This window comes from Opisthocomus hoazin, chromosome 2, assembly GCF_030867145.1.
Source record: "Opisthocomus hoazin isolate bOpiHoa1 chromosome 2, bOpiHoa1.hap1, whole genome shotgun sequence".
Lineage (NCBI taxonomy): Eukaryota > Metazoa > Chordata > Aves > Opisthocomiformes > Opisthocomidae > Opisthocomus > Opisthocomus hoazin.
This window is the reverse complement of record NC_134415.1, coordinates 56,284,895-56,307,463: the sequence shown is the minus strand read 5'-3', so window position 1 is coordinate 56,307,463 and position 22,569 is coordinate 56,284,895. Positions and strand designations below refer to the sequence as shown.

Genomic DNA, 22,569 nt, shown 5'->3' with positions numbered 1-22,569 from the left:
TGGAACATGATCACCAGCCTTGTTTTCAACCCTACATCCCCAAAACAGCTGTACCTGAAGTTCTGCAAGAAAGTAACTTGCAAGAATTCCCCCCATAGTACTCCATCTTCTGTTAAATCTCATCAGGTTATAATAAAATACTGTTTGCATTTCCAGTGAAAAAAATACATCTTGAGACAGAAAAGACTGTTAACAAACCCATGCTTTACAATGATTTTGCTAATGGTTTTGCTATTTTTGTAGGTGGATATCTGCCTATAACCAAAAGTATTCATGGTCAAAGATAAACATATTTAAGAAAAAAAATTCAAATATGAATTATCTATTTCGCTGACATCATAGTGCCAAGAAAAAAAACTTAAAACATCGCTTCCTGAATTGCATCCACTTTAGTCACATTTTGTTATAGGTGTCAACGCTGTCAGAATATCATCTGCCAAAATGAATTAGTGGAAAATTTAGTACTTCACTTTTAATGAAGAATAAGATTGTAATGGCATTTCAATTTTACTTCACCCTCTTGTTAGCACTTGATAAATGCTCTCTCGCAAGCACTGCTGCTCTTCTGACGTGATGCCTGCACTCTAATATTGCAAATCTAAAGAAAGCCAAAGGCAGAAAGTTTTCTGGTTTTCCTAACATTTCTTGAGATCTGTGCAACCTATTTTCATCTTAATGATTTAATTTGAGTGGATTAGTGGGGGTTTTCTCTCCCCTCCTAAATAATGTTTTATTTTGAGTGGATATGTGTATTAGCAGAGATTAATGAACACAAAACAAACTGTCAGTGAAAAACATCTGAAGCACGTCTGTATGTTCACGTATGTATACACACCAGGAGAGGGATGAACTATTTTGTCTCTTACTTACGGGGTGCTGTGAAAAAATATTATTTAATCACAAATGACTGTTTTTCTTTCTTGTCTCATAGAGTTGAGTTCCATCATAATGCTACACTGGGAACAGACGCTTCCCATGAGATATCTGCTGTGCTTACTACCCCTGAAAAACAAAATATGGTTTTCTTCAGCGCAAAACCCAACTGTAGGCACAGCTGAAGGCACAACAATGACTCAAGCGGCCAAAATGTTGACTGGGCAACCTTGCTGAGCAACACCATCAGAGATTTGCCATCTTCTGAACACATAGCAACAGCCATCTGCTATGCAGGGAGGTCTGTCACTGGAGCTGACTCAAAGTTTGTCAAAAGCCTGAGAAGAAGGGAGGAGAGGCCCTGAGGTGCAGGGCTGAGTGAAAGCTCTGGAGCCTCAGACCAGTCATTCCTGGCAGTTCCCAAGGTGTGGAGGCTGGGAGCCCTGACCACTACTCTTGGGAACAGCCACTCCCACAGCAGCAGCAGCTCCTGTCTCCTATGTCATCTCTTGCCCTTAATGACACCAACCAGCCCTGCATGCCAGACACAGCACCGACAAACTGGGAAGCAGAGCTGCGCTTTCCTCTGCCTCTCCCAGTAAGCCCTCCCAGCCACTTTCCTTGCTTAGAACTGAACTGGCCTTCCTGTCTTTGAAAGAAGGAAATTATGCCATTTGGCTACAGTTGGTGGTATGGGACTCCACAAGGTAACAGAGAAACATTAGAAGCTGGGAACTGCAGAAAAGGAAAGGGAAAAAGCAAAGGATACTGATAAAGGATAATGATGATGGGTCAGTGCTAGACGGGGTTCTACAGAACAGAAAGAAACATTCAATAAGTATTCATGTTCTGTATTTTGGGAAAGAGACAGATAATGTATACCTACCAGAAGATGATGACAGTGTTGATGGTGATGATGAATGGTAATTTCCCTTCCCAACTCAGAAGGAAATCAAGTGGCAGCTCCAAAAGGCGGGCATTTTAAAATGGGTATGTTCAGATAACTTCTGACAGAAGCTCTCTCAACTACTAGAAATGATTTTCAATAGCAGTCAGAAGTTGCAAAGTACCAGAGGACTGCAACAAAGGCATTGTTGTGCAATACTTTAAAAGGATAAGTGAGTTAATCTCAGTAATTACGGGTCTGTCAGCCTGATATCCATTCTGGACAAAATTACTCAGGAGCTGACACGGAACTTCAGCAGGAAAAAACTAAGGGTGTTGTGTGTATGTGGAAACTAGATCTTTCAAATTCAGCTGTCTAAAATGTCTTTTATCAATGGATTTACAAGTTTGGTTACTAAAAGTAATAATGCAATACGGTTAGATTTATACAGGACATCTACCTTCATTTTGCATGGCATTTTGGCTATGAACCTGGAATGATAAGAATCAGTATGGCATACATGAAATAGATTAAGATCTGACTGGAGGATTTCAGCATATACTTGCAGTGAAGGAACACTGATTGACTGGGTGTCTTTGAATGGGTGTCTTTTTATTGTGTCCCATAAGGATCTGTTCTTAGATTTTACTAGTTAACATTAATCAGTGACCTGAAAAAATAAAAATACAAAAGCATTACCAATAACATTTGCAAATGACAGTAAGATTGGGAGACAAGTTACTAATGCAGCATGATCTAGGTAATTCAGTAAACTGGGCATAGAAAAAGAAATATGCAGCTAAATACATATACAAATTTAAACTCTTAGGAACAAAAAAAGCCGCACATACAGGATCTTGGGCTCCACCATGGGATACAATTACTGGCCTGGGGATTATAATACATAAGCACTGAAGTTAATGCTGTGGCTAAAAAAAAATAACTGTTTTTTAGTTATGTAAATACATGCAATACTGTAGTAACAGAGAGATCATACTATCTTCATTCTATTTGACAGCAGCATGACTGCTTCTGCAATAATATCCAGTACTACAAGATACTGAAAAACTGGTGAAGTTTCGAAGAGTAGCCATCAAGATCATGGAATACAGGAAAATGTTACTTAAAGTGAGCTATCCAAGGGCCCAATCTCCTTCTCAGATCAAAGAAAGAAATCTCCAAAGCAAGAACCAAAAGCAAAGCATTAAGCAGCAGCTTCTAATTGTAGAAAGAATAACATTCTAGAAAAACATTCCAAGTGAACTGTTGGTATTACAAAACTTACCGGGCTGGATTTTAAAATGGGTAAAGTGTACACACACAATTATATGATGTGGGGTGTCCATGAAGAAGATATTTGAAGAATCGCATCATTTTGAATTGGACTGTATCTTGGGAAACTTCTGCTCAAGTGGCACCATGGTTGGACCTCTGCCTCTACTCTGCATTCCTAAAATATGTTTCCTTTTTCAAAACAGTTGAAGTTCCCTTGTTCAAAACATGAAGTTTAAAACATGAAGTTCTCAATCATGGTTTCTAGAACACTTGGGAATATCTTAAAACTGAAGAAACTTTCAAACTTCAGTGTCGCAAATGTCCTTTGTCCGTAATTTGTCCCTATAACTTGTCAGCACAGTCAGTCACACAGATATCCAGGCTACTTCAGCATGACGCATCCAACCTGGGAACTGTCCATTAGAGTGCCCTAGGCTGTAAATCTAGATTAAATGATATTGCATTTCAAAGTACTTGACCAGCTACAGTTTGAAATGCCATTAACTCTAATGTGTTAGTTGTGAAAGCTTCAGCATGCCAACATCACAAACTCAATGAGGCCTCTGCAGACATAAAAGTTCAAGTCAAGCAGTTCAGCATTTAGAGCACTCATCAGAGAAGTGGGCAATACAGCTTCAGTTTTGACATGAGAGAATAAATAATACATCTTTCACACAGGAGAGTGACTTAATCGCTGAAATGTGGTATTTCTTGAGCTGGACTCTACTGGATCTGGCTGGGATGGAGTCAACTTTCTTCATAGCAGCCTGTATGGGGCTGTACTTTGGATTTGTGGCTAAAACAGTGTTGGTAACTCACCAATGTTTTGGCTGTTCCAGAACAGTGCTCGCACAGCACCCAGGCTTTCTCTTTTTCCCACTCTGTCCTCTCCTTCCCCCACAGTGAGTAGGCTGGGGATGGGCAAGAAACTGGATTGGGACACAACCAGGACTGCTGACCCAGACTGGCCAGGGATTTACTCTGTACTGTATGACAAAGCACTCAGCAATAAAAACTGAGCTCGAAGCGGGGTTTGGGCTTCCAAGGGGGTCATTTGATTTGGAGACCAGCTGGGCTGATGTCTGTCTGTCAGATGTGGCGAACAATTCCCTTTGTTTCACTTGGGGTTTTTTTACCCCTTCCTGCATCTATTAAACTGTCTTTATCACAACACACAAGTTTTCTCGCTCTTTTTCTTCCTATTTTTTCTCCTCAGCCCACTGGGGAGGAGTGAACGAGTGAGTGGCTCTGTGCGTAGTTGGTTGCTGGCCAGGGCCAACCCACCTCTTGGAATAATGAACACGAAAAGAGTTCTTGCAAAATACAGTAGTGTAACATTTGACAGGAATGCTTCACAAAATGGTATTCCCGTCTTCTCAGAGGAAAAGTTGATCCAGAATCGCTTCCAGTTAGTGTGATCAGTGAGATAACATGCAAAATAAGAATCACCATCATGGTTCCCTTCCTGGCTCTTGTTAAGAGCATTCCAGAGTATAACATTTTTTTCTAATGTTAAAATCTTTATTTTCAGTAGTCCAAAGCACTTTTTTTCCATAATAAATACATGAATGAATCACCTATCTCTACAGTTGAGCTGTAGCCAATAACCATTTCAAGATGAGTTAGGACTAAGGTAAAACGTCCCCATTTTTTTTTTTTCTTCATGTAACTGAAATATACTTGGATCCCTCTTGTCTACTGGATCTATTCCCTAATTAGCATTGAAGCAGAATTCCTTGATTCATGCAGAACCTAAATGCTCTGAAAAAAATCAAAGTTGCAGAAATTAAGGGTAAAACATCTGTGCTTGCAGGTGTGCATCATCCCCACCCTCTTGTTTGTTAAACTGTGTGCCTTGCCCTATTGATGCTCCTCATTACCATATGGAGATCATTCTTTTCCCTTTATTCTAAATAACAACGGCCTTTGTCACCACAAAGATAATTAGTAGCAGCATGAAGCCAACTTTCCACGAGACAGAAATTCAAATGTACATTACCATGAAGAAATTCTTTGTAAAGATTTACATTTTTGGAATGTATCTCTGAAATCTTTCTACATAAAATTGAGGCAAACTGAAGAAATATTTTTTCTATTAGTAAGATATACAGGCTTTCCCTCAGCTCCCCTGTTTTAGAAGCCTCTTTCCTCATATACATGTACATTTTCCTCGTGTGCATGTACATTTACATTGAAATTGTATAATAATTATACCCCCAAACCTCTTCCTACAGAAATCAGTGGCAAATCTTCCACTGACATCAATGGAATCAGGTTGAAAGTGAATTCTATTTTTTGATTAAAATAACTTAATAAAAGGCTAATTATGATATAATTGTAATGACTACAAAGCCTTTTTCAAATTCTTTGCCTGCCTGAAAACCAAACTTGCAGGTTGACTCAGACAGATTTTTTTTTCATTCTAAAGAAAATGTACTTCCCAGTGACTAAGGGCATGACAATCAATTCCGTATGGTCCAGGGATGCTTACACCTGGTTGTTCAAATTACTGAAATGTGGTGGTTTATCGTAAAAACATGAAAAGAACAGTATTGAAGAAGACTGATTCGGCAATAACCATGTGCTTTTCCAGAAGACAACACCTTCCGAAAACAATGCATAGTCAACTGAGATTTTTAGAAACTGTTCTAGGTATTAATACTGACTCTGAGATACAGGCCTGGAACAGGCAGCTGTAGGGAAGACTAGGAGAACTTGGTACAGAAAGGTACAGGCTGTGATTATTAGGGGATGGGATGATGAGACCCAGAGCTAGAGTCAGAGCCCCTTAGAAGATTACTATAGGATGGTTCCCCCTTTGGAAGGTGCTGATTCAGAGAATTCAAATGACTCTACAAGAATCTTCATTTTGACAAATTTCTCCCCAAACAAAGCAACCCAGTGCTGTTCTGTGGCAGCTCCCAGTCACCTCTGTGTTCTGCTGGCTCCACAATGAAACCTGCCTGCTAAGCAATGAAGCATGCATACTGCTTATTCTCAATATGAGCTGTAATTTGTAATTGTTTTAAATTTTCTGTTTCACAAAATATTGTGTATTCTGAAATTTAAGTTAGCATTTGTTAGAGGGTAGACAAGTTAAGATAGCTTCCTTTGAAGTTAAAGCTTATACTAATATAGGGATACCACACCAAAAAGCCAGTAGACTTTTACAAGAGAACTCTTTGTGTGATGGTTACACAGTAGTTCCTTTTTTTTCTGCTTTGCATGTTATTTTCCTGCATGTGTTATGATAAAGGAGCAGTCTGAGCTTGTGAATTTAAGCATGTACAAACCAGCATTCTAAAAGTATTCATTAAAAAAGAGAGAGAAAAAAATCCAAACGACATCTACCCTACTGTAATCCAGTTCCTAGAAAATGAGTAATAAAAGCAAAACAAATAAAATACTTAAAAATAAATTCTAATTCTTACTTGGGCAAATACAACGAAGTTTCAGCATTCAGTCAGCTGCCTACTTACCTTGATCTTCTATTTACAAAATTAGAAAAGATAGCCAAGCTAATCAGTTATTTCAGCACTCCTCTTTAAATTAAGAAAGACAGCAGCAACTAACTTTTACCTGTCTCTTCAAAGCAGCACATCCAAAATCCTGCCCTTTTTCTCCAGCGGGCTACAGCCTTTAGTCAACCCACTCATCAGTTTTCGTAATCCTCTGATATGCACAGTTCTGAGGCTGTTTGGGTTCCCCCAGCCTAACCCACTACACAGACCTTCACAAGGCTTACAAATGTTAGATTTATTGGTAGAAAGCCTGTCTTCAATGTGAGATAAGGACATTGTGCCTAATCTTGTAAGGTACTGGACGCTGCTGTCATGCAGGCAATCTCCAGAAACTGTGTCCTGTAAGTGTATGGTTAATTCTTGTCCTCCAAAATTCAAGCACTTAAAGTTAAGCTAGTGTTCGCTTGTGATCAGGCAAAAGTATTCTGCACCTTGAAGGATCTTTCCGTGGAGTCAGACGTATGGCTAAATTTCAGTCAATAGCTAATCTCCCACAGACTTCACTGAAGTCAAATCATGGTTCTGAATGTAAATACAGATATATTGCCAGAATTTTAAAGAGCATTTTATTATTCATATGTCCTCAGGATATGAACTATAAAAAGCAGTGATGTGACTTTGGATATTTGTGGTATGAGCACATTTCTGCTTCATACTGCACAGGCAACACCACAGCTATGACAAAAGTGGTATACATGATTTCATATATATTTGGACACAGTAGAAAAGGCACAAGTAGGTGTGACAAGGACAAGGAGTTTTCAGACATGACTAAACTCTAAATTGCCTTGTAAAAGTACATTAAAATGTTCATTGCATGAAGGGATAGCATCTATATTACGCTGGTTGTGTTCTGAAACAATCTGAAAATGTCAGTGCCTGTATTTTCTCTGTTCATACTAAAACAAATATCCACAAAATTCACCACTGAATTTCTTTCTAGAGAAACCCCTGGGTGAAAATGTTAACTACCCTAGCTATCAACTTCTTGTTTTCTTCTGAGGTGGCTTTTTTAAATTTATTTTGCATGGGCTGTCAGATGAATTACATCATTTTAGGTACAAAGTAGTATTCTAATTAATGAGACGATGAAAAATGTTACTGCGTTCCTTTAGAAAACTTGATACTTTCTTCAGTCACAAAGTCCAACATTTCTGTCACAAGTAAGAGAATAAGTGAAGTGTAAAATCTGCATGAAACCAAAAATTTCCCCCAAGCAAGCAAAACTAGTAGGAGCTAAGGTGCTCTGTAATCTAGTGCTAAAATGCAGAACAAACACCAACTGATGTTAAGGGAACAAATACTGGCTTAAGATAACGCGTGTAAATTGCAACAGTGGACTTAATTTGAATGAGGGGATTATTTTATCCTGAGTTTCTCTTCCCCTACAATCAGTATCCACAGCACAAGATACTTTGAATTTTCCAAGGCAGCTGAGCAGATGAGTGAACATATGAATGTTACGCTACTCTTTAAATTAAACTTTTCTTCCTGCCTGCTTACATAATCAAAATTATCCATAAATGAGTAGGATTTAATGCCAGAAACAACCATCAGCTCCTCATATGTGACCACCTGTAGAATGCCAGCCCACACACTCACTCCAGATCCCACTGTGCTGTGTCCAGTGACTTGCATTTCAAATAAAACTGTTCTGGAACATCTGCAGCAAATTTTGATTAGACAACATCAAAAGCCTGAAAACGCATCACTATCCTCAGTCTTTGTCCCAGTAGTTAACCACCATCACGAGTGAAAATGTTTGTCTTGTTTCTAACTGGAACTTGTTGGCTTACCAGCAATCCGTGCTTGTTCACCAGGATGCAGAGCTCTGTAGTTCCTACTGGCTTTGTTTGCTTGGAGGAAATGAAACTTGTTTTGATAAATCTAGCTGTGTCTCTTTTTGAAAACCAGATAGACTAAGCTGGCTTGGATTGCTGCTATAGGGCACTTTTTCAGCCCTCACATAATTTACAGTTTTATCCCTATCTCTTTTCAATATTTTAACTTTCTTTTTAAAATGTTGACAACATAACTGAATGAAGAATAGCAAAATTAATACCAATAATCCTTAGGTTGAAGTAAAGATCCCACTCTGTCAGAGATGACACCAGCTTTTTGAAATTTGGTATGGGGTTTCTTTGATGCAGCTCCTCTGTAACCATACAGTATATTTAGGACTTCTTTCAGGGACATAATTCTATGTAAGATGCACATGTGCTTTATTCCTGCATTTACGCTTGATATTTGACTGTATTAGCATGCATTTTCTTAGACTGGGCCTAGCTTACCAAGGGATCTGAATCTTCCCTTTTCTACCCATTAATTGCCATTTCACAGATTCACATATCTTGTCAGCAATTATGCTTTGTATATCATTGATGAAGACAACGAGGCATTAGACCCTTTGTCAAGCTCTGTGCAATGCAATAGACATAATCTCATTTGATGGTCACTCTTCACCCGCTGAGGTCAGTCTGCTGAGTTTTAATTTATGCGACATCTGCTTTCCTGACATTGCACAGTGCTTTTTTAATAAAAATATCCTGTAATTCTAATTCAGTGGCTTACAAAAATCCAAGATATTTCATCTGCACTGTTATCTGTAGCTAACAAATTTGAACTTTCATCGGGGAATAAAATCATGTTTGTTTGAGAAGACCTATTTTCCGTAGAGTCACACTGATTTGGTTTACTTTAACTACCACTTTTTCTCAGCTGAATCCTGAACCATCATCTTATTGTTTTTCTGGGGATTGCTGTCTTGGTAGCCAGAGCTGTCTGGCATAGCTCATTTATCTTTTGCATTTGGATTTTTGGCGTAACTCTACACTGTCCATTTTTGGCTGTTCCGTAATACATTGAAATCAATATTCATTGCCTGATTCAACTTCATAACATCAGTTTTGCACATTACTGTCCTCATGCTGCAGACTCAGACTTTTACTACATCCTTATCCTACCCTTTCACAGGATGCCAACATTGGAGAACACCATTGCAGACATGGTTAGGGGCATGTGTTTAACAGAACTCTTTCTGAGATTGGTGACAAATCCAGAAGGAGCTCCTGGAAAACCTTCCTGTCATTCTTTTAATTTCACCTGCAGGCTGGAACTGCATGGGAAGGAGACGGAATTCGGGCTCTAGGTGAGTGGCCCTGTGTCACTCTGTATGCACAGACTGAGCTGTCAGATGTTGGAGTCCCATTTAAACTTGACAGTGGACAAAGAATGGTTTGAGTTGGGCAGGTATGGACATGAAAGAGGAAGGTTAAGCCTATTTACAAGGGAACACAGTGACACCTGAGGACCACAACTGTAGTGCCTTGAGGGGGAAGGGAACAGGAAAGGACTAATGAAAAGGCAGGTGGCTTTGCTGAAGTTACCGCATGGTGTGCTGTGGCTAAGAGATACCCAGGCTGCCGGGGCTGCTGCCTGGCTCATTCCCCCCTCTCTAAATCTTGAACGCCACCATTTCAGCAGAGTGGCTGTCCCAGCTCAGCAGTTTGTTTCATATAGAGTTTTTAATCTGATTCTGAATATGAGTTTATCCTTCCAGGAATTATGGCCTGGCAAATAAGGGCATCCTCTGAGAGAATGCTGTCGGCCCACTGCTGTAACCCATTCTGATCAGCTCAGTAGGAGTGGATGGTAACTTTCCAGCCTCTCAAATCGTCCTACCAGTTGTAGCAATGCTGATAATATAGCATTCTTTAAAGCACTGTCAAGATTCAATTCCACGTATTTGCTGCTCAGCCAAGAGGCTGAGATTTACAGAAGTGGAGCTTGCAGTCAGAGAAATACACTCTTGCTAGAAGCATCACCATCTTTCAATACCCAAGGCAATGATCTACATGCCAAATTTCCATTTGCTAAAGCCTTTCCACAGCACCATGTGGGTAAGAAAGGCTTATATAAATATGCATGAAAGGTTTTCTCACTTCCTGACAATTAATTACAAATTTATCTTTTATATTCTACTGCACACAAGAGAAGCCATTCAATGTTCAGTGGAGCCTGGCCAGACATTTTAAGAAAGTATTTATGAACACTTACTCGAATTTCAAATAGCTGTCACTTCAGCAATATTCATGCCTGGTTCTTATTGCTGTTTGCCAGGATGAGTTTTATTTGAATAAAAGTTTGGGGAATTACTAGCTTGTACAAATCTATCTGTATCCACAGATGAATTAGGATGAAAGTTGCTCATCAAGAAACTACAAATTGTGACTGTATTTAAGAAAATGACAGTTTGCTCCTCAAAACATTCACAAAGTGAAGGAAGAGTTAAATTCACTGGGGAATTTGCATGGGAAAAAGTGAACTACATTCAGCCTTCTTCTAGTTCAAAGGAAAAAACTGTGTACATGAATATCTTCTAATACCTACGCAAATCTAATAAACTTAGTTTGCCTTCACACAGTTTTACACTACTTTCAATTAACTATGAGATCCTTCTACCTGTGGTATTCACAAATCCTGTGGATTTTTAGTGCTTTCTGAGGAATATCAGTTCCATAGCCTGAAAAGATAATATCCGATGGCCATGCTGAGCCCCGTTCAGGATCCATTGGACTCAACAGAGGACCACCAACTAACTTCAGCAAGCACTGGATCAAGAGCCTTACAGTTACACTTGTTCTCTGCACCAGCATGGGACATGACCTTCTTTTCTTTGTCTACCAGAACTGCCAAATGCCTGTCCTTACAACTTTTCATCAAATTTCAAAGGGACTTCTAAATCGTTGCTGGCTGTTAATATAACTTTAATATATTTTAAGAAATTCATTTGTTTAAAAACATTCAAGAGAGAATACAAAAGGAAATTGTTCAAACGGAGGACCGTGGCATTGTATAACAAACAATATGACTTCTGAATAGCACGAAATATCTGTCACACTGTTTTTTGATAGACAGAAGCCATCTAGGTAGCAGCACATCACAAGAGGAAAGGACAGCTTGTGACGCACAGTACTTTTCATTAAAAAGCACCCCACGTGTCACAAAACGCTATTAACACACCCTGGATCTGTATGTAGTACTGCTAGACTGTATGTTAGATAATGGAAAATGAAGGCAAACCTTACATACTGTGCATCGATTTCTTTTTCATATGTGTTACTCAACTGCTCATTGAATTCACAAAACAAGAAGCAATTCTTGATTTAGTCTTGAGTCTTACTAAGACCTAACTATCAAAAAAAAAATAGTCTGTAATTGTGACTGTACTGTAGTCGTATTTGGACAGAAAAAGCTGCATGTGAAATAAAAAATCAGTGACAGTAATGTTTAATTTAAAACAAAATAAATTATTTTAAAATGAGAAAGCTAATTTCAAGGAAATTAAAAGAGCAGTTAAAAGAGTGAAATCATAACAAATTACATGGAGACTACTGAGAAACATATGAGACTGAAAGTCGAAGCTCCAGAAGGATCAAAAAAGCCAGCATGATAAAGCACAAAAGTAAATTTCCTATAACTACTGAAATAAAACAAAATAACATGAGTAAAATAAAAACAAAACAAATACTTCAAAAAGTCTAAGTTGTGTCCTAATGAGGGCAAATGAAATACAAAACCACAATAAAACAAGATGAAACAATGTTGATACATAAAGGCATAGAATCTAATAACCCACCATTCTTCAAATATTCCAGAAATGGGAAACTTGCCTGATATTCAGTGATTACCAGTTATATAAAAAGAGCACTCAGGGAAGATAAAGCCATAACAGAAAAGTTAAATTCATTCTCTCTCTGCACTGCCTGTGAAGGCGGATAGGATGGTTCTCATACAAAGGTCATTCCTTATGTAGGGTAAGTCTGAACCATTGTCTCAGAGTGTTGACAGAATGTATTTTAGAATAAATCCATAAGATGGATTTCAACAAACTGCCAATACCATCTAATTTTCTCTTGTGGCATGTTTCTACCAGTTAAACTGGCCTTAGTACCAAAACAGATGGAAGTGGTAATGGGGAAAAAGTAATTTCATATTTTCACATATCAGTTGTCATTTTTTAACAGAATTTCTAGAGAGTAGAGGCATAGGGGTAATCCAATGAACGACATACATGATATTTCTGCAGATTTAAGATATTCCTGTACAAAGCTCATTGGTAGGAACCATAACAAAAACAGTATTAATGCACATGTAAATAAGTATGTCATATTAGGGAAAAACCAACCCAGCTTTTACAGAGAAAACACATACCTCAGAAGTTTATTGGACTTCGTTGTTGGAGCAGATAACCATGAATGATGCAATGACTATAAAGTATTTGGAATTTAAGAAAGCTTTTGATAAGCTCCCTTATTACAGGCTCTGACAGAAATATACTGGGACAGGGTTTTAAAAAAATGTCCCTCATCTTGGAAGTGTTTGTCCGCTGGCAAGGAACTAAGATTGACGTAAACTCAGTTGACTTCAGTGACCTCACACCACTCTTGGGTCCGTGAACAGCTGTGAGGGGGCGCTCCCTTGGCCTAGACCGGAACTGGCACTGCAGCCCAGCAGGCAGCAATGGCCACAATGGCTTCAAAGGTTCCAAGACTCCTGCCACCCCTCTCAACAGCCAACTTGGTGCTGCTTTGATAGGCAAACCAGATCTAGAAATCGTTCTTTAAGCTGTACATGAATAGCAATAATAATAGCAATATTAGTGCCTGGAAAAAGATCCAGTCTGAAAAATTAGCCAGTGTTTCTCCTATGAGGAAAGGCTGAGGGAGCTGGGCTTGTTCAGCCTGAAGCAGAGAAGGCTGAGAGGGGACCTTATAAATGCTTACAAATATCTCAAGGGTGGGTGTCAGGAGGATGGGGCCAGACTCATTTCAGTGGTGCCCAGCGACAGAACATGGGGCAACAGGCACAAACTGAAGCACAGGGAGTTCCACCTGCACATGAGGAAGAACTTCTTCACTCTGCGGGTGACGGAGCCCTGGAACAGGCTGCCCAGAGGGGTGGTGGATTCTCCTTCTCTGGAGATATTCAAGACCCGCCTGGACAAGGTCTTGTGCAGCCTGCTGTAGGTGACCCTGCTTTGGCAGGGGGGTTGGACTAGATGACCCACAGAGGTCCCTTCCAACCCCTACCATCCTGTGATTCTGTGAAGCCCAAGCTGGTTACCCATGGCATTCATCTGTTGCACACCTCTCCCCACCCATTTCTGGCGATATCCCTAAGCATCCCTTAGATACCAACAATGAAGGGATGGCTTCCTCAGATGAACTGCTACTGTAGTCCATGTCCAGTCATTCTCTGTCCCTCCCATTCAGACTGCCAGCACAGGTGTTAATTACTGCCATCGGGGATGGTGGTTTGTGTTGTGGACACCTGCCACCCAGAAAATGCACTGAAATCTCCGCTTTGTTTCACACGGGTCAGTGAACACCAGTTAGTAATGACTTTGATCAGTAATTTTCTGGGTTGCATGTGACAGATGCAGGTCTCTCACTACAGTTATGAGCTGACTGATGCAACAGACCCCTGCAGAATTTTTCTCATTGGTGAGAATACTTCTAGTTACATGATTTCACTTCACTTAGATTTTGGTTTTCTGTCTGAGAAACCTAAGCACAAGCACCTTCATATTACAAACCATATGTTCAAAGGAATATTTTAGAGGCATTTTTACATAGCTTTTTGAGGAAGCCAAGATCATTTAACTTTTTTAAAACAGTCTTCAGTGAGATGAGAATCTTGCAGGAGTTTACAAGGATCGTGGGACATACAAATCTGAAAGCAAGGGCATAATGTAGAAAAAATAGATGTAAAGCACAAATGAACCCGTGGTGCTGACTGACAAATATGAACTCTAGCAATATTGCTGAGAAGGCAGGCACAAAAGTTAGATGAGTCTTTTGAGCTGATTTAATTCATGCAGCTGCCAGTTGTGTAGTTGAAAAGCTAGATTATCTGTGAATTTAGGAGTACTTCAAAGCAATATGTTTTCAAGAAGGAATTTCAATTGATCTGTACAGTGTTTGTCACCCACAATAACTTTGTCAAGGTAAATGACTCTCCCAGCACCTTCTAAGAAGTACAGTTAATGAATCCAACCCAGGGAATATTCTAGTCCCTACTTGTTTTCAAATTAGTTTCTGTCCTCCTTGGGACATACTTCTTTCCTTTTTTCCCTTTCACAAAGCCTCTGAGGATGATCAGTGAAGCTAGCTAAATAGAGAAAAAAATTGACCAGAATATGCATTTGTGAACACAGGTCTCAGGCACAATCCACAACACTTCATGAGATTAACCTTTAAGAGCATTTTTATAACTGTTGTTACCTATAAAGATATTCATAAATTCTGAAATATCAAGTGTTTGAATTGAAGTTGTTTTTCTCTCTTGCCTGGTCATGATTTTATCAGAAAGTATCAATCATTGAGTGACACCATGGAATTAATAATATAAAATTGTTAGAAACAGCTTTAGGAACACCTTGTGAGAAACTAAACACAATTGCATGAAAATTATTCCTTAGAGCTATTTGATGGATATTGCTCCACTTTAAATAGAAATATTATTGTCTAGCACCTCTAAGGCTACTTTAGTGAGTTCTACTGAAAGAACTTATTTCCTGTGAAACTTGCAATAAAGTGCAAGACTCACTCCCTCCCATCCTCTTTCCAACATACATAATCACCCTTATGAGTTTCCTGTACGTTACGACAATGGAGAGTGTGTGGCAGTCAGGTTAGCAAAAATCGTTGTGAATATGATCTATGTACCATCTACTTTGATCTGGAAGTCTTTACAGTTGTGCCATCTGCTTCATCATAGTTCATTTTAAGCCTTATACAAAAGAAACAGCCCAGCAATACAAATCTGACAAAATTGATCACGTCCAGAAACATCTCAGTGCTCTCAGCAAAATTAATCTATGAACAATCAAAAGTTGGTGAAATTAACTTAATCATGCCATTTCCAAAGTTGTTTCTATAAAGTCTGCATGTTAATCTGTTGGAATGGAAATTTTGTTTATAAAGGAGCATTTGTACACTGAAGTGTAAGAATGGTCCACAAATCACAAACAGCACTCAAACAGATCTATTCTGCACATTCAGATTTTGTTTTCAGAGAATCAGAAATCTCACATATATTTCATAAAGGCTAACACGCATGCAATGACTTAAATGAAAAGCAGGCAGAAGCATTAAGTAGTTCTGTTTGCTTATTCAGAAGTTATTTATTTGGAAGATCGGGTAATAAAAAGGCTTCTGATACTGTCATTGCTCTTGCCTCATGTATAAGAGGAACAGCTAAAAGTGAGGGATTTGGTGGAGACTCTGTGTGGATGACTAGCCAGGGTACAGGCGTCTCGTGGGTTTTAGAAGTTGGAGTAACCTGCAGCAATCTCACAACCGCTCTGCATTTTCTGGAGACAACCCTATTAACTTATGTCCCTTCAGCATCAAAACAGAGTAGAGGCAGTGCCCATCATCTTCTCTCAGCGTTTCTTGCCCTGTTCCAGAGGCAGCCCAGGGGCTCTTCTCCAGGCAAGGAAGAAAGTGTCCCCTGTAATTCTTCACAGTTTTACAAAATAGCCAGTGGCTGTCTGGTAAATTGAGTATAATTCCTGACTCTGAGGTTACCTCATCGAAGACCAGAATATCTCACTTGGAAAGTAACCCTTAGCAAGAGTAGTTCCTTCCACCCTTATCACACTCGGGATTGTGCCCAACTTAACACATGTGCTTTTGATGCCTTTGGTTTCCATAGAAAGCCTTGGCTTGGAGTTAGACATCCCCTTATGTGCATTTCCAGATAAGAATGACTTCCAAGCCTAAGAGCTGAGATGTACACATGCCAAAAACTCCAACACTGAACCACCTTTGAAGAATCCTTAAAAAAATAATAGCCTTGAAAATACCTTGGAGCTGCTATACAGTCACACAGCTTTCCACCTGCAGATGCACAGATATCTCACACTGTTTAATGACTTTTGCCCACTCTGGAGAAAATGCACTCTCACGATGTGCAACTATGTTCAACCGAGATACAGAATAATACAATCAAACATAGTAACTCGCCTCAAATGTGGAGCTTTACATGTCAATTTTAATCTAAAAGGAGCAATGTGCCCGTGGGCCTTTGAAAACAGATTTTATTCACTAACTGAGAAGTTTCTTCCCAAGTGCAATGTTTATACATCTTCATAAGCAAAATAATACAATATACATTAATAAGCAAAAAAAACCCACCCCAAAAACAAGTATGGCATACCTCTTCAGGTACTAGTGCGTAGAGATTGTATATAGCTAAATGTCATCACCACTACTTAACACTAACAGTCGTATTAACACATGAAGAATAAACTCTCCTGTCCAATGCAAAGTAGGGTATTGGGGACTACTTAAAGACATCATGCTATGGGTTGGGTGACTTTATTATCTTCATTCTCGTGGAATGTATAGGCTTCATGTTATGAAATGTGTGGCATTTATTTCTGATTTCCACTAAAGGTATAATTGTGTAGACTGGTATTGTTTGGGGCATTCACGTAACTCCAGCTAGACTACAGGCGTAGAGGGAGGGAAAACAGAGGAGCTGGATGGTTCACACTGCCTGAGAAAGGGTGCATCACCTCTGGGCCATTTCTGTGGCCCCAGGCCAGCGCAGACTAAGGAGCAGGGCTCACTGACACGCGTGTCGGTCAGCTCAGTGGTCTCATTGCATCACCTTGTGGTTGGGTGGCTACAGGAGCTGAGGATGGCCCATCCCCAAGAGAACGAGCGGTCGGGTAGGAACTAAGCAGCTTTTCTGCTCTCGAGAGGTGACCAGGCTGCATCTGGACTACTCGGAAGGTGAAACAATTAACTTCCTCACAGTGTCAACCTGTGCATTTCCTAGAAACATGCGCATTTCTCACAGTCCCTCCTGAAGTGATTCTCCAACCCATGACACCCTAGAACTCCTCCCAGCACATTTTGCAGCCCACCACAAAGACAGCGTAGAGACCTGTGAGTAAGTGTGGAGGAGGAATGTTTCTAACTAGATTTTATCCCCATATTTCCAAACATAGCATGGATGGAGTAGCTCCTGTTCACGCAGACTATTACTCATAGTGGCTTTGTGTTGTCTGTGAAGAATGATCCCACCTTTAACACACCAGCAAGCAGATCTCTCACAGTGAATGCACGGGATTTGAAACAACAGAAATGTAACAATTTACACCAGTCTTCACAAGTGCTAATTTAACTTTAAATAGAAAAAAAAAAGTTCTTTGGAATCCACCCAACAGCAGTTGGGATGGGGCTAATAACTTCTCTTGGTGGAAAGAAGCACAGAAGCTGAAGCTTGCTACGTATTTTCACTGGAATTTATAGCTTGAATCTAACAATAAAAGTATGGCAGATACAGATTAATAGTAATTAAAACCAGCAAATATTAACCTCAAGCTGCATAATCTGCAAAATCCTCGTGACGTTTCCTCAGAGGAGACTGTTGCCTTGTGGGACAGAACTGATTCACTATTTTCAAAAGTGTCACTTCAAAGTCTATGAAAATATCTTGCAGCAAACATTTTTCATCAGTCAGTAGCATATTCATAAAAATAGATATTTAATTAAAAATTCTCACAAGCAATGACTGAAACTACTACCTACAAAGATCTTTTAAAAATGAGTGAACAAATAACCTTCATAATCTGTTGTCTTCTCCAAAAGAGACAGGTCCCACTAATGTTAATGAGAGTTACACCCACAGAGTGAGCGAGAGAGGGAGCAGGTCCCTTGAGGCAGCTCCTCAGGCGCTGCGAGTTAGCAATAGCTCCCCAAAGCACACTGAAGGGAGAGATGGCGACTTACACCAACAAAGAATTTACCCCTTTCATGTTTATTTTTCACCCTGGGCTGCCACAAGATCTAGTCCTATCTGTCAGCAATAAAGAATCTTAATAGCTCATGTCCAACTCCCACTAGCAGTTCGTTTTCTCAACTGACCAGGGCACAAATGAACTGCAGATGTCAGGTCATTGCTTCCTGTTCTTACGCTCCCTCCCAGATTGCAGCACTTTCATGTTTTAGGTGTCCAGTTCAACCCAATTCACCTTTGAATGTCAAATATGCAACTCTTCCTGGAGATTCTTTATTCATCATAATATATGTTCTTAACTTTTTACTTAGTCATCTCTGTGAGAATCAAAGGTGTGGAGTCAGCTCAGTAACCAGAGGGAATCATAAATCAAATCCATACAAGTGATACAGTCAGACAAAGAGAATAGCTGCAAAACTGTAGTGATAATGTGGTCAGGTCTGCAATTTTGTTCTTCCCATTTTGAGGACTGTAAGCAGACTATAGGAATGTCACAATAAAACATCACAAGAGTTTGCCTTCTGTCACATGCAATTACTTCTGTAATTTATGGTGGTCCACCTAGCCTGGATATAAAACAACGTCTCCTTTTAAAAATACCCTTACGTTTGATATTTTTCTTTTGATATGTAACGTTAATAAAACCTGTTGACTGTGAACAGATCGTGCAGAGCAATTTTTTTTGCTATTGCTCAAGTTGCATGAAAATGTGCTTGCCCAGACCTACTGACAAACTGCCCACTGCCCTTTCCTTCCCACGGGACATGGCTTTGCAGGGCTACCTGGATCTCAGAGGGATTTGCAGATTTCTTTCCTCTGTGTTCGCAATCCCAGAAAATGAGTCCACATGTCGCAAAGCCAGCAGCTAACCCAGGAGCCCGTGCTGAGCCGTGACTCTGTTTAGCTCCGGTACAAACGCTGAACTTCCCATTATGGCAGCGACCAAGCCCGCGAGTGAGACCTGCTCCCAGCCCCACGCACGACCCGCCGGCTCCCCCACAGCACAGCCCGAAGCGCTGCCAGCTCTGGATCTAGATGCTCACCTCTGCTAACTTTTTCATTTAGAAATACACGAGCCACTCTATGTCTGAATGAGGATGGGGGACGGGACCGCCGGGAAACGTCTGATTTCTTGTGGGGTTCCCTGCACTGCTGAAACCCCCTCCCGTTTCCTACAGCCACGGCACCCGGTGCCACGGGGGCTCCTCCACACTGGGTAAACTGCATCCGCCCCCGACACACACACAATTTTCCCCGTTCCCCAGATGCTCTCCCTGGGCGTCAGCGGCTGGCACTCTCTCGGGGAGAAGTCCCAGCAGGTGACCCCAGACTGGCTGGGGGGCGGCCGGGGTCTCTGCGGAAGGCAGCGGGCTGCCCCATACCCACCTTCCGTGTGGACGGCGGAGACATAAGTCCAGTTGTAGCGCTTGACGATGTCGAGCATGGCCCTGGCTTGCAGTGTGTCGGAGGGGACCACCCTGAGGAAGTATTTGTACAGTGTTTTGTCGCTCAGGTCGATGCTGGTGGCAGAGTAAGCGATCTGAGGGATGTCAAAGAGCTGGAGAAGATTTTGGACTTGGATAGCAACCGAGCTGGAGCCGGGGCCGATGACCCCCGCGATGGGCTTTTTCACTCTGCTCTGGGGCTGGGGCTGTGAGTCAGAAATGCAGCGAGTGCCTCCGTCCCTGTCATCCCTGATGGAGATGAGGGAGTCCCGAATGAACTCGATGCTCTGCTCCAGGGCCACCGAGGAGTGCCAGCAGGAGTCTCGGATCTCACTGCCCAGGGTGATGTTAGGCAGCAGGACTGGGTCGGCGTTAATTTTATCCAAAGTGTGAAACATGGCTTCGACTCTCTGGATGCCGTATTGCTCCCGGATTTCCCCACACTTCCTCTCGGGCACTTTTTCAGCCGGCGGCTGGTGATGGACAGAGAAGAGGGCCCCGATGATGACGTCCCCATCCATCCGAGCCACCGACCGCTGCGAGGAGGCTGTGGAGAGAAGCACTTTCCACCCGGTGCTCCTGGGCAGCACGTCCATCTCCAGGAGCAGAGCAGGGAAAAAGACCAGCAGCACACCAATCATTTTGTTGCACGATGTCATCCAGATCCAGGTTACCAGTTTCATGGGCTCCTCTTGCCTGCACATCATATAAGGACATGTAGGAAACGGCACTCACTTCCTCCTGCCAGCACCCAAGTTGTTCCAAATACCATCACAGCAAAGTCTTACAGCATCACCCTCGAAGGCACCCAGGCAGCTGTCATCCTAGTGACTTTTAACCTGGTGGCATAGAAATAGGGCATAAAACAGGCTAATTGGGAAGTCAATGATAAGCCAGAGCTCGATAAAACAACCCCGCACGGTTCGAGGAGATGACTGCTTTCGCAAACACCCAGGGCAATTTCCTTTGGCAAAGGCTCCTGAAAGGGAGCTTCAAGGGGGATTAAAACCTGTATTTATTTGCCTTGACATAAGATTATGCATACTGACATATGTTAAATTTATATGATCCCTTTCACGTCCCCTTTTGAAGCCAAGGTGGCTGTTTCCCGCACCTTCAGCTGACAGACACCCTCCCCTCTGCCCCCGGGAAGTTTTGAAAGTTTCATGAGGTATTTTGCTCATTGGAGAAGCGTCCGGGTCCGCCCCAGTGGCTCCTGCCCTGAAAGTGGGGTGACAAGCGCTTCTCTTCTTGCGTTCTGACTACCGGAAGGCATCTTTCTCAGCTCAGGAATTTCCTTGCCCAATACAGCAAGGGACTGAAAAGGGAGAGCAAGCAATCTGCCCTGCCAGCCACGGGAAATGTCATTTAAAGGTCAGCAAAGGGAGGAAGAAAGGAACTGGTTTACAGTTTAGATTAACTTTTCCATGTGTAGGGGGCAAACCTGTAATTCAGCCAGGGACACACATATGCAAGCGGGGGAAAAGACATGTGAGTTACTAAGGCAACGGCGGGCAAAGCCCTCATGTGCCTTACCGGCACGGCTGCCTGGCATGCAGGCTTCGGGCGGGGAGAGGCGGCCAGCCCGGCGGCTGGGCTAGGAGCCTCGAAACGTCGCGGTGGAAAGAAAGGGGGTGGGCGGCGCGGCTGCCTCCGCTGCCTCCGCCGCCGCCGCCGCCCCGGGAGCCGGGAGCGCGGCCGGGGCGCGCCGCGCCGGGTCCCTGTTGCGCGGCGGCACCGTCAGCACTTGGGACAGCGCCCGGCAGCACCTGGGACAGCGCCCGGCAGAACCCGGGACGGACAGCGCCCGGCAGCCCACGCCGCCGGCCGGACCGCAGGCCCTTCCCCGCTGCCCCCCTGTCCCGCTGTCCCCCTGCTCCGCTGCCCCAGTGTCCCGCTGCCCTAGCCCCGCCACCGCCGGCTCGGCCGCTGGCGAGCCCCGCCGGGCTCTTCCCCCAAACTTCAGCTCCCCGCCCGGCGCCGCTGCTGCGGTCTCCCCGCACGCACAGCCCGGCCGCCGCTCCCACGTCCCTCCCCGGCCGCGGGCAGGGGTGCCGGGGCCAGGGCCGCGGCGGGGCTACCCGCCGAGCGGAGCAGGGGGCTGGAGACGGTGACGGCGATGCTCCGAGCGGAGCCGCCGTCCTGGCTTGCGCGTCCGCACACGCACGCAGGCACAGCCGCCCGAAGTCGGCTCCCCCAGGGCAGCCCCGGAGCCCGGCTCCCGAGCCCCCCCGTGCCTGCCCCCCCGGCGGCTCCGCGGCTGAGCGCCGCGGTCTGCTCGGCCCCCGAGACGTACCTGGCCGTTGGCGGCAGCGGGTCCCTGCCTGCGCGGAGCGGGCACCGGCGGCTCGGCGGCCGCCCGGAGCTGGCGCGCTGGTGGCGGGGCGACGGCGGTGGGCTGGGCGCTGGTGCCCTCTGTCTTCAGCACCGCTCCACCGCAAGGAAAAAAACAGGTCATCCCGGGCTCGTCCATTATCTCACGCAGAAGGATCAGGCATTTTCTCCCCCTCCTTAATTTCTTAGGCTATTGTCTTGCGAGCGAGCGAGGAAGCGCCGCCCGGAGTGCGCTGCGGCTGCAGGGGAGGGAGGCGTTCGCTCCCACCTCCCGCGGCTCTTAGTTCGTTATCTTCTTGCCACAATAAGCAAGAGCGAGCGCAGAAGCAAGATACTGCTGCTCGAAGGGGACCCAGACCGCCCTCGGGAGACCCGGGACAGTGAAATGTGCCGGTCTGCCTCACGGGCAGGGTTTCGCTAT

General features: G+C 43.0%; 1 protein-coding gene across 5 annotated transcripts in view; it reads right to left on the bottom strand.

Moving 5' to 3' along the window:
• The window catches only part of GRM1 (glutamate metabotropic receptor 1), a 199,405-nt gene extending 177,055 nt beyond the window's left edge, over window positions 1-22,350 (bottom strand). For all 5 annotated transcript variants that reach the window (XM_075413736.1, XM_075413737.1, XM_075413739.1 and 2 more), the window contains exons 1-2: window positions 22,111-22,350; window positions 19,756-20,653 (exon numbers count right to left, since the gene is read on the bottom strand). In XM_075413736.1, coding sequence (XP_075269851.1) covers window positions 19,756-20,521 — 766 coding nt within the window. In that variant the 5' untranslated portion in view covers window positions 20,522-20,653; window positions 22,111-22,350. The remainder of the gene's footprint in view (window positions 1-19,755; window positions 20,654-22,110) is intronic.
• Window positions 22,351-22,569: the final 219 nt, after the last annotated feature.